The sequence below is a fragment of the Lissotriton vulgaris genome, chromosome 5 (assembly GCF_964263255.1).
Source record: "Lissotriton vulgaris chromosome 5, aLisVul1.2, whole genome shotgun sequence".
NCBI lineage: Eukaryota > Metazoa > Chordata > Amphibia > Caudata > Salamandridae > Lissotriton > Lissotriton vulgaris.
In genome coordinates, this window is record NC_141693.1 from 820,887,772 (window position 1) to 820,901,084 (window position 13,313).

Genomic DNA, 13,313 nt, shown 5'->3' on the forward strand with positions numbered 1-13,313 from the left:
AACGTGCATTCAGGGAGTGCAGAGCAGGTCTCATGTCCAAAAAGTGTTTGCGACAATCTGCAGTAGGTTTAGCGTAGTCTTGAGCAAAAAAGAGATTTGAACCATTCCATGTAATTTTCCCCTTGTTTGGCAACTTGAATAACTTTAAGAATGTATACTCAAGGAAGTACAGAATAACACCTCGGGGTTTCGCCAGAGATGAGGAGAAGCTGGTAGAGCGAGAAAGCTGACCAAGGCGATGTGCTCGCTGGATATTCAATGAAGGTGAAGATGGAAGACCAAGAAGTGTTGGCAGAAAGGATTGAAAAAAGGAGATAGGATTAGGCCCTTCAAGACCTTCTGCATGACCATAAATACGAAGGTTATTGCGTCTTTTGCGGTTTTCCAAATTTTCAACCTGTTGTTTAAGAGACTGTATTTCTTTATGCAGTCCAGGAACTTGATCTGAATTTATTTGCACTGAAGTAACTTTCCGTTCAAGTTCAGCAACCTGTTGCTCAGTATGAGACCATTTATCCTCAAGGCTCTGAAGGCGAGTGCTTGTTTCAGTCATAAAAGGTTTGAGTGCACGTATTTCTTCAAGAAGAAGCTCCATGGAGATGGACGAGGAAGTGTTAGTTGGAGAAGGAGGGTTCGCCTTTACTCGTTTGCCTGATGTAGAAGGTATCTTGGAGTTAGGTTTAGAACTTGAGCGGGCAGTACTGGGAGATGAACCTTTTATTCCAAAAGATTCCGTACTGGTATCATCCATATTATCTTGTAACACACTAAAAGGATTGACGTCTTGAAGTGGCACGCAACTAGATGACATGAGTTGTGCATTACTTCGTTGAGAGCAAGAATAAAAGTGAGGTGAAATAATGTCAGGTGAGTACAAGAACTGATGGTGCCGTAGAGAATACTGACAAAACACTGGAGTGACAAAGTTGACTAACGTGTGCCAAAAATAAAACCTTTATCCATATATGCTCTTGCCCAATCTGACACAAGGAGAAATGAGTGACAAAACACCTCAAATTACAGTGGGCGAAGTGAAAGTCAAATTGTGAGGAGGAGGCATCAACAGCTAAAATGGTGGCTAACGAAGCGTCAAGGTATTATGAGTGGATATGAGAGAAAAAACTGCTCATAATATGAAGAAATAGCTGGCTTGCAATAGGAATTCCACAATGAATGGTTAAAGCATGATAATTTCACTGCTGCAAAGTCATTGAAGACGGAAAAAGAAATCAAAGAAGACTGCCGCGGGACGTGCAGGGAGCTGCAAAATCACGTTAACGTCGCGGCCGATATTAAAACAGTGAAAAAACACCATGCGAGCTCACCCGACGCTGCCACTTTAGTATCAGCCCATGCTTCAAGAGTTCCGACAGTCATGGAGAGATTCTCGAGGTCAGCAGGTCGCGGTGGACGGCCGGAGAGGTCCCGTCGCTCTACGCCATCTCGGAGCTCCTCAGAGTGGCGTCCATTCCCTCTGGCACCCAAGCCACGCCCCCCCCCCATACCTATTATATTTAACTTCCCCACAGTGGACAGAATAAGTTCATCCCCTAACGGCTTATACATGCCCCAATCTTTCTTTTTGTCAAGTTATTACATTTGTTTTTAATGTTCTTTGGCCCAACTTTATTTTCACCAAGGCATCCCCCACTCATTACTGTGTTTTTTTCAACCAAGGTAGGGGGCAGAGACCGCTACCTCAATCTGAGTTTAAAAACACAATCCAACATCATTTTCTGTTACCAAAGTATTTTCCAGTGGCGAAAAAGAAAATATATGGACAACTGCATATTTCTTCATCATATACTCATGCAGAATTTTTCACCTGACTGAACATTTCAGAAGAAATATTATGCATTGACGTACACCTGGACATCACATGGAATCTCATGAGTACTTCTGAGATTCTTTGGGAATCACAAGTTTAAAATAGACTCCAAAAGCAGGAGTAAGCACACAGGAGTAAATTTCTGAACTTTAAACCTGAGCATTGTAAATTGGCCTATAGCAAGGGAAAGAATTTGTCTACCTTTTACAATGCTCGTAAAAGCAATATGCTTGGGCTGGGATTGAGATTGCCTGTATGATTAAATAAAAACATAGATTTGCAAAAAATATTGACTAAGTTTCTGACTCTTTAACAGCATGCGGAATCTCCATGTTAGCTCCAGCTTATTGCTTGTACATTCGTTGCAAACACCGGAGAGGGGTGGCTTCCCTTACTAACATTGTAAAAGATGTGGCGAATAGGCGTGATCAGTGCTGACCTTCAGGATATATTTTCAGCAGAATCTTTTTTTTCTGGTTTAGGAAAGAGTCGGAAAGGGTTGAAATAGTGTGTCTTTTGATGGGCAAATTGAGATATTTTGCCCCCCGGAAACTCTTTTATAAAAGTCTAAAAAGGTCACATGAGGTGGTAGATGGCATTTAAAGGGGAGTTTTTGTCATGGGGTGAAACATGGCAAGAATCATTTACAGTGTGTTTTGCTAGAGAGTAATGTTTTTCATGGCGGGCACTGGTTATATGATCGGTTTAGCTAACCTGAACCTGCAAGTTACAGGGATTTTTTTCGTTTTATTTTGTGACCACTTTAGCTGTGGTTTGAAGGGAATTTCTAATATAGCTTTTTGCTGTGAGCATATGAAATTGCAGTTCCTTCAATGATTTTTCACTGTTTCTTTATGTATTTTCAATGGTCTGACTTGAAAGTACAGCTGTCACCAGACAATTATGTGAACATAACTAGAATGGAACTTTGGCTCTACACACCTGTCGGGGGAGCCATGAGTACATGCTTTGATTGAATAGAAGTTGTGCGCTTCCACCAAAAAGTCTTTGCCCTCCACACAGCTGAGATAATTTTGTTTACTTATCCAGCTGCCTGAGGTTTAACTTTCAAGGGCACACACATAACTTTGAAATGCTATTAAAGTGTCTTATATACCTAGATACTTTCTGTTTTTTTTCTCTGGCAGCAGCACAGATGGAAGGAGGACAGTCCTTGACCTGCATAGAATTTTAGGTCTGGCCGACAATGTATCCTTAAGCCAGAACTATTGGCACTGCCAATGCTTGTTTATCTTTTTGTTCTATAGTACATTCGCCTCTTTAGCAACCCCTGCTGTGCACTGCCTTGTTCCTTAGGGTGCAGCTTTTGGCCAAGGACCTGCTCTCAAACCGATGATCTGGGAACCTGAGAAGGTGTGTTAACACCTTAACGTACAGTTATGTTTTGCAGTCAGAACCTCATAAACTTGGTTAGTTATTAGCGTCATCATCTGGTCTGATCCCGGTACCCCAGAAGCCAGGATGCGCTCGACCTCACTGGAGGGAGCACTTTGATGTTTCTTTTTTGAGGTGATTAAGAAAATAAAAATACTTATAATATACTCTGGTATCCCTTTATTTTGGGTGCACCTGGTAAGTTTAAAATGGAAAGTAATGGATGCCTATGGATCTGAATCTACTGGCATCCTTTGAGCATGTTTCAGCCATCTACTTAGGACTGTTAAGGGTGCACAACTTGCATCAGGACTTACGTATATCCCCTTTTGTACTTTTCCTACTAACTGGGGTCTGGGTAGGATATGGTAAATTATTAAATTTGGGATTACTTATCGGGAACAGAATAAACACCTTCTATTGCTTGTAAAATAAAAATATATACAGAGCACGTCTAATTAGCAACACTCCACTCAGTTTCCTTAACCCTGCCCAATCTGAATAAGTAAACGTAATTTAACACTCAATAACAAACAAACACCACACACAGGCACCCAACACTGCACACATAAGTGATAACAAAAGTGATAGCCTCTTGTCAGCTGACTCTAACCCTAAGCCTATGAATCATAAATCTCTTAGGAGGTTGGCAATAACATGCCCCTGTATTTTAACTCTGAAAGTAACAAATATAGGTTGTCAGTACTCCGTTATTTGTAAATCATCAGGGTAAATGTCAAACACAACCTGCCAGCGTGCGCTCTATCATCATACAAGTGTGCGTCCTCAAGGGTGCCATGTCACCAGAAGCCCAAGTATTGTCCCTGCCTCCTGAATGAATGTCAAGGGATCAAGACCAGTTTCCTGGCGCACGCAGCCCTGTGCTGCATACTTGTCATCATGTTAGCATGCGGCGTCCCCTATATCCAGGGGTTACTGAGATGTCCAAACACATCCAGCCTGAACACTACTGCATATCAGTGCTAGGCATATGATATAGATTTTTTTGAGATCGATGTCCAAGTTCTTTGGTCACTGCATATTTGAAAATTCTTTTAGTTAAGAAATGTGAAGATATTAATATTCAAGTTTACCTACATTGACAAAAACTTGTACTCAGTTGTAACTAGCCTGTTTTTTTTTTTTTGGGCACAATTGCTATTGGTTAGCATCGCAACACATTAATTATGCATGGGATATGCTTGCGTTAAGAACCAAGTATGTTGTCATATATTTACATTTAATTGTGACTGGACAGTCTTTTTCAACACAATCGGAAATAGTTTACAAAGATCTATATTAACCAAAAGAGAGATATACATCTATGTTCAAAGCCACCAATAATAAAAAATCATAATCTAGGTGATCTGACATCATTGACCAAGTTCTAAACTCATAGATTTAGCTGGTTTCAGGGTATTTTATTGTTTAGTCCTAGGATATTGGTTTAGGGTGATATTCGTACCATTGCACTCCAGGAGGATTCTTATTTGATTAGCATGTGATAATACCTTTTTTTATAACCACACACCCTAAATCATTTTGAGAGTGATTATGAAAATCGCTTGTCATTGTAGTTGTGTCTGTCAACATCTGATGTTACTGTGATGCTGGCAGATGTGAACCCAGTTCTTCCTAGATGTCATGCAGATGTAGTTAATGCTACATTGTCTTGCAATGTGGTACATCACATTGGTGGAGATGCATTTCTTATGATTGTTTAGTCAGGGTATGAGGCCTAGATCAAGCATTTTTGTAGTTTAAATAAACAACACAGAAAACGTTGTCCACATGGGAAATCTCCCTGTACTGGAAGTAAACCCCATAATGTGTTGTCTCCTGTGGAAGTTCAGTTACTTTGTCTGCTATGAACTTTTAAGCATATCTTTTAAATTCCTATTCTGCTTGAAAGAGAAAATGGGGTTTTCAAATGATAGCTCATTGCAATTGAGTATTCGATAATGTCTGTTGATTACTCTTTTTTTTACCTCATTGTAAACAGTGCAATATGTGGTAACACAGATCAGTTGGGTCGGTTCTATCCAAGTCGTACTTAAAGTGTAGAGTCCCTATTATTGCCCTAAGGTCTTTTCTGGATTGTTTCAATGATTTTCTTTTTGGGTAGTGGCAGTCTCTGTTTCAAAGTCTCACAAGTCGGTGCAGTTGCACTTTATTCTTAGGAAATTATTGAATGGTAAGTTTTCCCTTGGTTATTGCAGATTTTTTATGTGTTTTTATGTCATTCGTTTTGTTAAATACCTTAGTGTGTAAACCACTCTCTTTTGGCTGTATAGTACGGTCAAGCAAGGAAATTTCGGCATTATTCATGGTGTGGGTAAATTTGAGATATATGTTTTGAGAAGTATGCCAACTTACAAACTCTATTATATGTCATATGATATCAAACTATCACACAATGCAGTAGCCATAACACTTAATAAAAGCTCTCTAGCTATGTCTCAGACAATACACATTCTTGAACTATACAGACCATAAGTGTGTGGGACCCTGACCACTAAGTGTAGCATTCTTCATCGTCGTACTTCTCATATGCTAAAGTGTACCTTACCACCCAGAGGCCTCAGAACAGCTGCACATTCATAGGAGTTGAACTCGGCAGTCCTTACTTGTGTCTCCCTGCCATAGTTAAAAACCTGGACAGGGCCTTTCCAAACATGAAACACTTTCTCATGCCTCAAACTGTATATATGTTTTTGTGCCCACTGTATAACCCAAGAAGGACCCAGCGCATTCATCAAGAATGAAAATAATTTTTGGTTGCACAGTTGATTTACACAATGGAAAATCATCATCCCTTTTGACACTGGGATAGGAATATTGGAGCATAACGTCCCTTTAAGGGATCCATCCTTTGTCACTGTACCCCAAGAAAGGATAATTTATATCAACCTATTTTAATCTTCAGGAATTATGTTGATACTGCCATTTAGCTGCAAAAAAGCTAATACAAAGTGTCCTCAATCATTACTTCATACCCAGATGTTCCCTTAACCAAAAGAAGAAAACCATGTCTCTTTGACCATCTCCTCACTGCCAGCATTTTACTTCTTTCCTAATTATAGGACCATTTATAATAGAATCCAGAGAGCTTAGTTACATTTCAGTTACCTACCCCTCCTAGGCCACCCATATTGCTGCTCTTTTTTTTTGGAGGAGCCGGACCGATCCAAGGTGTTGACTCTGTTAGTGGATTTGACCCATCCCGAAAAGTGTGGCGGTACAGGGGATACCCATTTTAAACACATTTCTTGTCTTGCCATTAACAAGGGCATATCACTTTTTAGTTTCACATAAGCCCCCCCACCGGGCAAGACCCCGAAGATAATCAAGGCCAAACTTACATCAATTTCCTTTCCCAAAATCTCTACAATTGCCTAACCGATAGCTTGCCAAAAGACCTGGGGCTGTGAACACTGCCAAAACATATATACATCATCTGCAGCAGTGGCTGAGCACTTTTGGCAGAGTTTGCCTTTTCCACCTCCCATCTTTGATTGTCTTTTTGGGAACCAATACAGTCTGTGAATGGTAAAAATATCATTTTGTCTAAGAGGAGCAGCTTTGATAACCCAGTATAGCTTGAGCATCGATACTTGCCATAGATGTGTTAAGTCGGATGTCGGCAGGTCACTCTTCCAGGACTACTCCGGTGGTGCTAGAGAACCCTCCTCGCCCTTTACCAACATCCAGTACCACTTGGACAGTTCTCTATGTTGAAATAAAGACTCCTGTATATTATTTTCCCACTCTTAGTTGCCTTTGCCATCTTTACCTAAACCACAGGCCCAGCTGGAAAGTTGGTAAAACTTGAATTTGGAAAGATGTTGGTTTGTAGCTCTATTTAATTGACTCCAGACGAGCAATTTTATAGCCCTGTAGTATTTGCCTGCATTTATTTATTCCTGCTTCAAGTGGGGCTGCCAATTTATTCTGCAGGCATGGTGGGGTCCCCCGGGAGTTCCAAATAGGTGCGCTGACTCTATAATAGGATATCCTTAAAATTCTTCTACCTTGGTAACAAACCTCAGTAGCTGCTGTTAAAATCTTGACTTTTACTATTTTAAAGAATTTAGGCTGACAGAATTTAAAAAGGAACCACTCATCACCATAAGGAAGTATATGAACTGTTCCCCATGGGCAGGTGGCCAGATGGGTATTATTCATTGTATTGTATTTTATTCTTATCATGAGTGACTTAACCTTTTACAATAAGGTTCACATTTCTTTTGTATAATGGGGGTTCTGATATCCTCTTTTCTTTCCGTGAAACAGTCCCTCAGTGACCCAACCTCCCAAATATTGATGCTAACCATCTGCTGCACAACTACCAATCTGGCTTCAGATCATGCTGCAGCAAGGATACCACTATCTTACAATTGATAGACAATGCCTTCAGAACTCCTGTTAAGGTTCACCCCTACATCCTGATGTTGCTGACTTTTAACCCGTTCAGTGCTGTGGACGGCTCCCGGCCGTCCCACGTGACGGTAAGCGTGTGCGGAGGATGGCCGGGGGGCGTCCGAACACCGCCCACTAATTAAATCGCCCATACCACGGCAGAATTCGCTCCGCCGTCAACGGGTTAATGGCTTGTATGGGATGTTATTCAGTCGTTCAAATTGTGAAACACATCCCAGACAAAGGGCAGCTGTTGTTTCTCATACTGTTGAGAAATGTTGCCTTTTATCAGTGGGACGGTTTTCCTCCAGTTTCTACCAATCCAAAGAAGTTTTCTTGCTTGACTAAACATGTGTCAGCAGTCTGAAACTCACAAGCTTTGGAAAATGTAGCCTGCTTCAAATAGAGGTAGCATGCCTTCGGATATCTGGGCATTCATACGTTTATCATCAACTAAATTCATTTTAAAGATTTTTTTTTGTGCATTGGTTCTCCTGTCTGTCTGTATGTATTTTATTCTATGGCACAAAGCTTGTGAGTTAAGGTGAGTTTACGGATTTCAATTTGGTGGTAAAAATGTGATCAAGAGCTTCATCAGCCAATCACATGTCATGAAAATGCAAATGTGATGTGAAAAACTCATGATGTTCCTGCTCCTCAGTCAAAACAGCAACATATACAATAACATTTCAAACCCGCTCACTGTTTGTAAAACTATTCACTGTTTGTAAATCAAATTAAAAGTAGGCTTTTTTTTCCAAGTAGAAATCTCTCTGCCGTTTGGCAAGATGGATGGATGGGTGGGGACTACGGGGCCCTTAGGTTAGGCTGGAATAGTAAGGGAAGGCGGCGTGTTAACTCCCTTTATTTAGAACAGGTAGTTTTAGTGAAGGTTCACCCACATGTTCTGTGTTTGCAATAACCTTACAGGATGTGTGCTTTAACAGGTCAGTATTGTCGTCATCATAAAAACTTTATTTCGATTCATCAAAAAGAATCATAAAAGTATACATTTTTTAAAAACACTATTTTACAAATGGTTTATCGGATCTACAGGTTCAGGTTACTTCCAAATAATGAATTTTCTCTACCACATTTTCAACACATTACCCAGAGAAAGTTGCAATACATCGAAAGAGGAAATAAGAAAAAAAAAACATATAACAATAAAGTGCATTGTGCTAATTAAATCCTGAATATCAGATGTAGACCAATTCAACCCTGCATGCTTGCATGCTTACATTGCCCTGAAATTTTCGTCAAGTAATTACACAGTGCTCCCGCTAAAGCAACCAACATTTTCAATATCGTTTTCAGATGGTAAGTGCCAATCTGATAAAACTAAGCATGGCGCTACACGTAGCAGCGGTAGGCAACGATTTTAGGTACTCATATCCTTCTTTATAGTTGCAGGGTCGGTCGAATATCCAATAAGATAGGTTTAATAAACCGATTTCTTGGATCTTTATACAAAGTGCAAAAAATAACAAAATGTAAAGTACATTGTTGGGCTTTGTTATCACATGGACAAGGGGGTAGCCTCTCACACCACCCCCCTTGTTTCGGAAAAGCAAAAAGAAAGTGCAATATATTTAGTCGAAATCTCGTCAGATAAAAACGCCATTGAGTATGTACAGTAAATGATAAATAAAATTGGTGCTGCAATTTTCCATTTGATATGGTACTTCATTGTTTTTTAACAGACCCAAAGTATTACTATAAGCGTTTTTGATTATAATCTTTGTATCCTGCTGAATAGATTCTGGATTTTCATAAATATGACCCTGACCAATTTTATAGAAAGTTTCCTTCACGTATGATAACCATGGGATCTGCATGGCATAATCTAGTTTTATGCAATCCCTCAGAATTTCTTTTGAGAGCTGCAAATCTTCGGATAGCCAGATTCTCCCCCATAGAAGTAGTGGAGAGACATGAATAATATCACTCACAAATTCTATGCCCATCTCTGTATGACAAAAGATGTTTGAAGAACAAGTTGGAATTGATAAGAGACACTTTAAAAACTTGTTTTCCATAACTTGTATCTGGGTACATTTATGTGTCCCCCACACCCACGCCCAACAGGTAGCGACAGGCAAACATTTAGCTTTGTACAGGGTCTTCAATTCGGCAATTGGTTTTTGACCCAATTTGCTCGAAAAACGAAAAAGGGCCTCTATGGATAGTGTGGCCTTTTGTACACGAGCCGTTATTAATGGATCCCAGCTCAAGTTTTTTTTAAATATGTTTCCCAAATAGTTACAATTTTCAACTTTTTCAATAATCTGGTTATCTACTGCGAACCTTCGGGTTTTTGTCCCTCTGGGGCCACATACCATAGCAAAGGACTTTGTAAAGTTGACCCTAAGATCTAAATCCTGCATAAAGTTATTGAATGCGATCAGGGCGGTTTGCATACTGTTAGCAGTTAGAGTCATTAATACAGTGTCATCAGCATAGGATAACAAAGGAATCTGTTTACCATTTACTTTAGGAAAATCTGAGCAGTTCTCCAACAGAAACCTTTCTAAACCATTTGTATAAACTAAAAACAAAAAAGGGGCCAAGATGCAGCCCTGGCGTACACCTTCAGTTGATGGGATGGGTTTTGTCTTCTCTCCCCCGGGCCATATCTGATGGTCACAATGGTAGCAGCGTGTAATCTACGGAGTAAGGTAAGCAAAGGTTCCTCAAACCCCATGGCCTCCATTATCCGCCATAGCTTATCCCTACATAACGTGTCAAAGGCACTGGATAAGTCCATGAAGGCCAGGTGAATAGAAACACCCCTGGCCTTCATGTACTTGCCCATAATTAGGGCAAGGTTAAGACACTGCTCTGTCGTCCCCTTGCCTCTCCTGAACCCAAGTTCAGTATTGTCTGTCTGATACATGGCTGATGAATGTGTGACAGTATTCCTGAAGCCGGAAACACACTGTTCCTTCAGAGCGCCGTTATTAGAACAAATGTGTCTTAAGCACGCATTCGTTCAGCATGCAAGTGTTTATAATGACTTGCCTTAGGGGGGGCGCTGGATTTTGGAATAGGTCAATTTAGTAGTCCAACTCCAGTATGTGCAAGTCATTATAACTTCTTTCATGCTGAATGAATGAGTATTAAAGACGCGTTCTTTCTTTTGCCGGTGCTGTAAAGGCACAGCGGGATTCCTGCTTCGGTCTGAAGTAAGTTGCTCATGGCTGATATAGGTATCTTCCTCAATGTTGCTGTGAATGCTAACGTGTATGATAATCATGCAAAGGTGCATCTTTTTTTCAATCTGTGACAGTAGACTTCTCTGTGATTTTTATTGGTCTGTCCACTTTCACTTAAAACCAGTTCTCTGGACACAACCTTTGTATCGTCATCAATATTGCCATAATTTCTTATAATAGTACTGAGACCTTCAATCTTTACTCAGCATGAAGCACAGCATAGCGTGTCCATCTGAGATAGTTTTCAGGGAAGCCATGATCCTTTTTATCATAACTGAGCTGTAGTTTTGCAAATCCTGACTTAGAAGTCTTTGTCTGGGATGCAGAACTACCACCATTTAAAGCAAACACATATGTGTGTAGGTGGTTAGTCTGTAGCATGTCCATTCTTTTTTCTTAATAGTAACCACCAAACATGGACAATGCAAATGTTATTGACTTTGACACGGCCATCATTTTATCTGTTTTTCTAAGTGGCAGTAATTTTTTTGAATTTTAAATGCTTTAATGTAATTTTTTAATTGTTTTCGCAGGAATGTTCTTCCGAGGATTTTAATGTGCTATATTTATTTTTCTTGTTATAGGTGAAAAATACTCCTAGTCAAATGCCATCATCCTTGTTCGATGAAGATAAAAAAGATGTGCCAGTTAAACTAGCAGAAAAAGAAACATCACAAGTGAAGAGTGGGGCTGAAAAACACCCTGATGAAGTAGTGGACGTGTTAGGTGACACAGATGGGTTTGTTGAGCCGATAAAAGAAAAGGTAAGGGAAAAGTAAAACAGCCATATAATGACGTAAGATTGTAGTACACGTTGTAAAGTTCTATCTTAAGGCTTGAGAGAGAGAGAGTTGTCTTTCTTATTCTTTATGTACTTCTTGTACCAGGGATCTGTAGGAAAGTGACTTATTATTTGGGGCGAACAGGAATCCACTTCAGAGGATAAGGTCACCACCTGCTAAATGTCAAGCAAATTAAATAAAATAAACCTATGCTGGTAATTTGTCACAACAGTTAGGGTTAAACCAAAGGCAATGTGAAATGTATTTAGGCAGTGTATACACAGTGGAAACAGTCATATAAAATGCAATAAAACTCCAAAATCAGGTTTAAAATAAAAATAAAATTTGTATGAGTAAAATAAAACCAGAACAACAAAAATCCAATGAGGGAAACCAGACACATGAATTTTTAAAGAAAAATAAAGCGCCCAATATAGGTACGTGGCCGAAAGCTAAAGAGTCTGGGTCATGTACACCAAGTGGGTTGGTCCCATTGAAAGTCTGCAAATCGAAACTTTTTCAGAAAAGGACTTTTTTGAAGCAAAGCATTGACATTTCCTCCAAGTTTCAATGCAGAAAGGGACTTTGGCATTTTAGGCCTGCAAATAGGTCCAAAATTCTGGTGCCCGGGCAGTGACAGAATTGATGAAGTGCTCAGCCACACTGAACTTTGGCCTCTGAGAGCTGAGGGTGTGTGCTCTGAGGTTAATGTGTTAATCACCAGTATCCTCCTCCATATAACATTAAAATCCAATTTAAAGCAGGCCCTGGAACGACAACAAAATAGGAGACCGAAATCTAATGGAACAAAAGCAGGGTTTTTCAGCAACCACACACGCGATACACAAGAATTGTGTTCTGGTCCTGTATGAGCCCTTTAAAAAACACAAAACTTGTACATGTGTTTCAGACAGATCTGTCAACCAAGATTTGATACTGTTGTGCCAACAGAATGCCCATAGACCCCACCCTGAATATTCTTCTGAGCTCAGTGGAGCCATCTCTGACCATTCAGTTTTACCTATCAAACAGACAGACCGATTCTGGGAGAAAATTCACATCTCAATCACACCTCATTCAGGCCAAATATAGGGTGACAAGCTATCAGAGGCTAATGTCAGTTTGATGTTGATGTTTGATGTTTGTTGGTTTTTGTATAGCGCACATACACTCCATGGAGCATCTTGGCGCTGCTGATTTCACTGCAAAGATGAAATATTTGGGAATGGTAGCTGAGCTTTAGATGTCCTTAGATTAGAGTTTTACATTTTGCATCAGATAATCCGTAAATCCATGTTTTTAGAAGTTTTTTATAGATTTTTTCTGATGGTGATGCTCTAAGTTTAGCTGGAAGGGCATTCCAGGCCTTGGCGCCTAGTACTGCTAGGGATTTGCCACCCTTGGTGGTCAGTCGAAACTTGGGTATGGTCATTAGATTAGCAGTAGCTGATCTAAGTTCCCTATTTGGGAGGTATCTGTGAAATTTGGTTGACAGATATTTGGGTCCGCATTTATGAAAGCCTCTGTATGTGATCAGAAGGACTTTGAATAGTATTCGTATTTGGATGGGGAGCCAGTGCAACGCATTCAGAGCAGCTGATGCGGATGATCTCCTAGGCCATCTTAAGACAAGCCGGGCCGCCGCATTGTGAATCATTTGCAGTTTGGGCAAGG

At 40.1% G+C, this 13,313-nt stretch overlaps 1 protein-coding gene across 3 annotated transcripts in view; it reads left to right on the plus strand.

The window, feature by feature from the left end:
• Window positions 1-13,313, plus strand: part of LOC147711647 (WASH complex subunit 2-like) — a 735,247-nt gene that overhangs the window by 312,781 nt on the left and 409,153 nt on the right. For all 3 annotated transcript variants that reach the window (XM_086922303.1, XM_086922305.1, XM_086922304.1), the window contains exon 21: window positions 11,442-11,621. In XM_086922303.1, coding sequence (XP_086778429.1) covers window positions 11,442-11,621 — 180 coding nt within the window. The remainder of the gene's footprint in view (window positions 1-11,441; window positions 11,622-13,313) is intronic.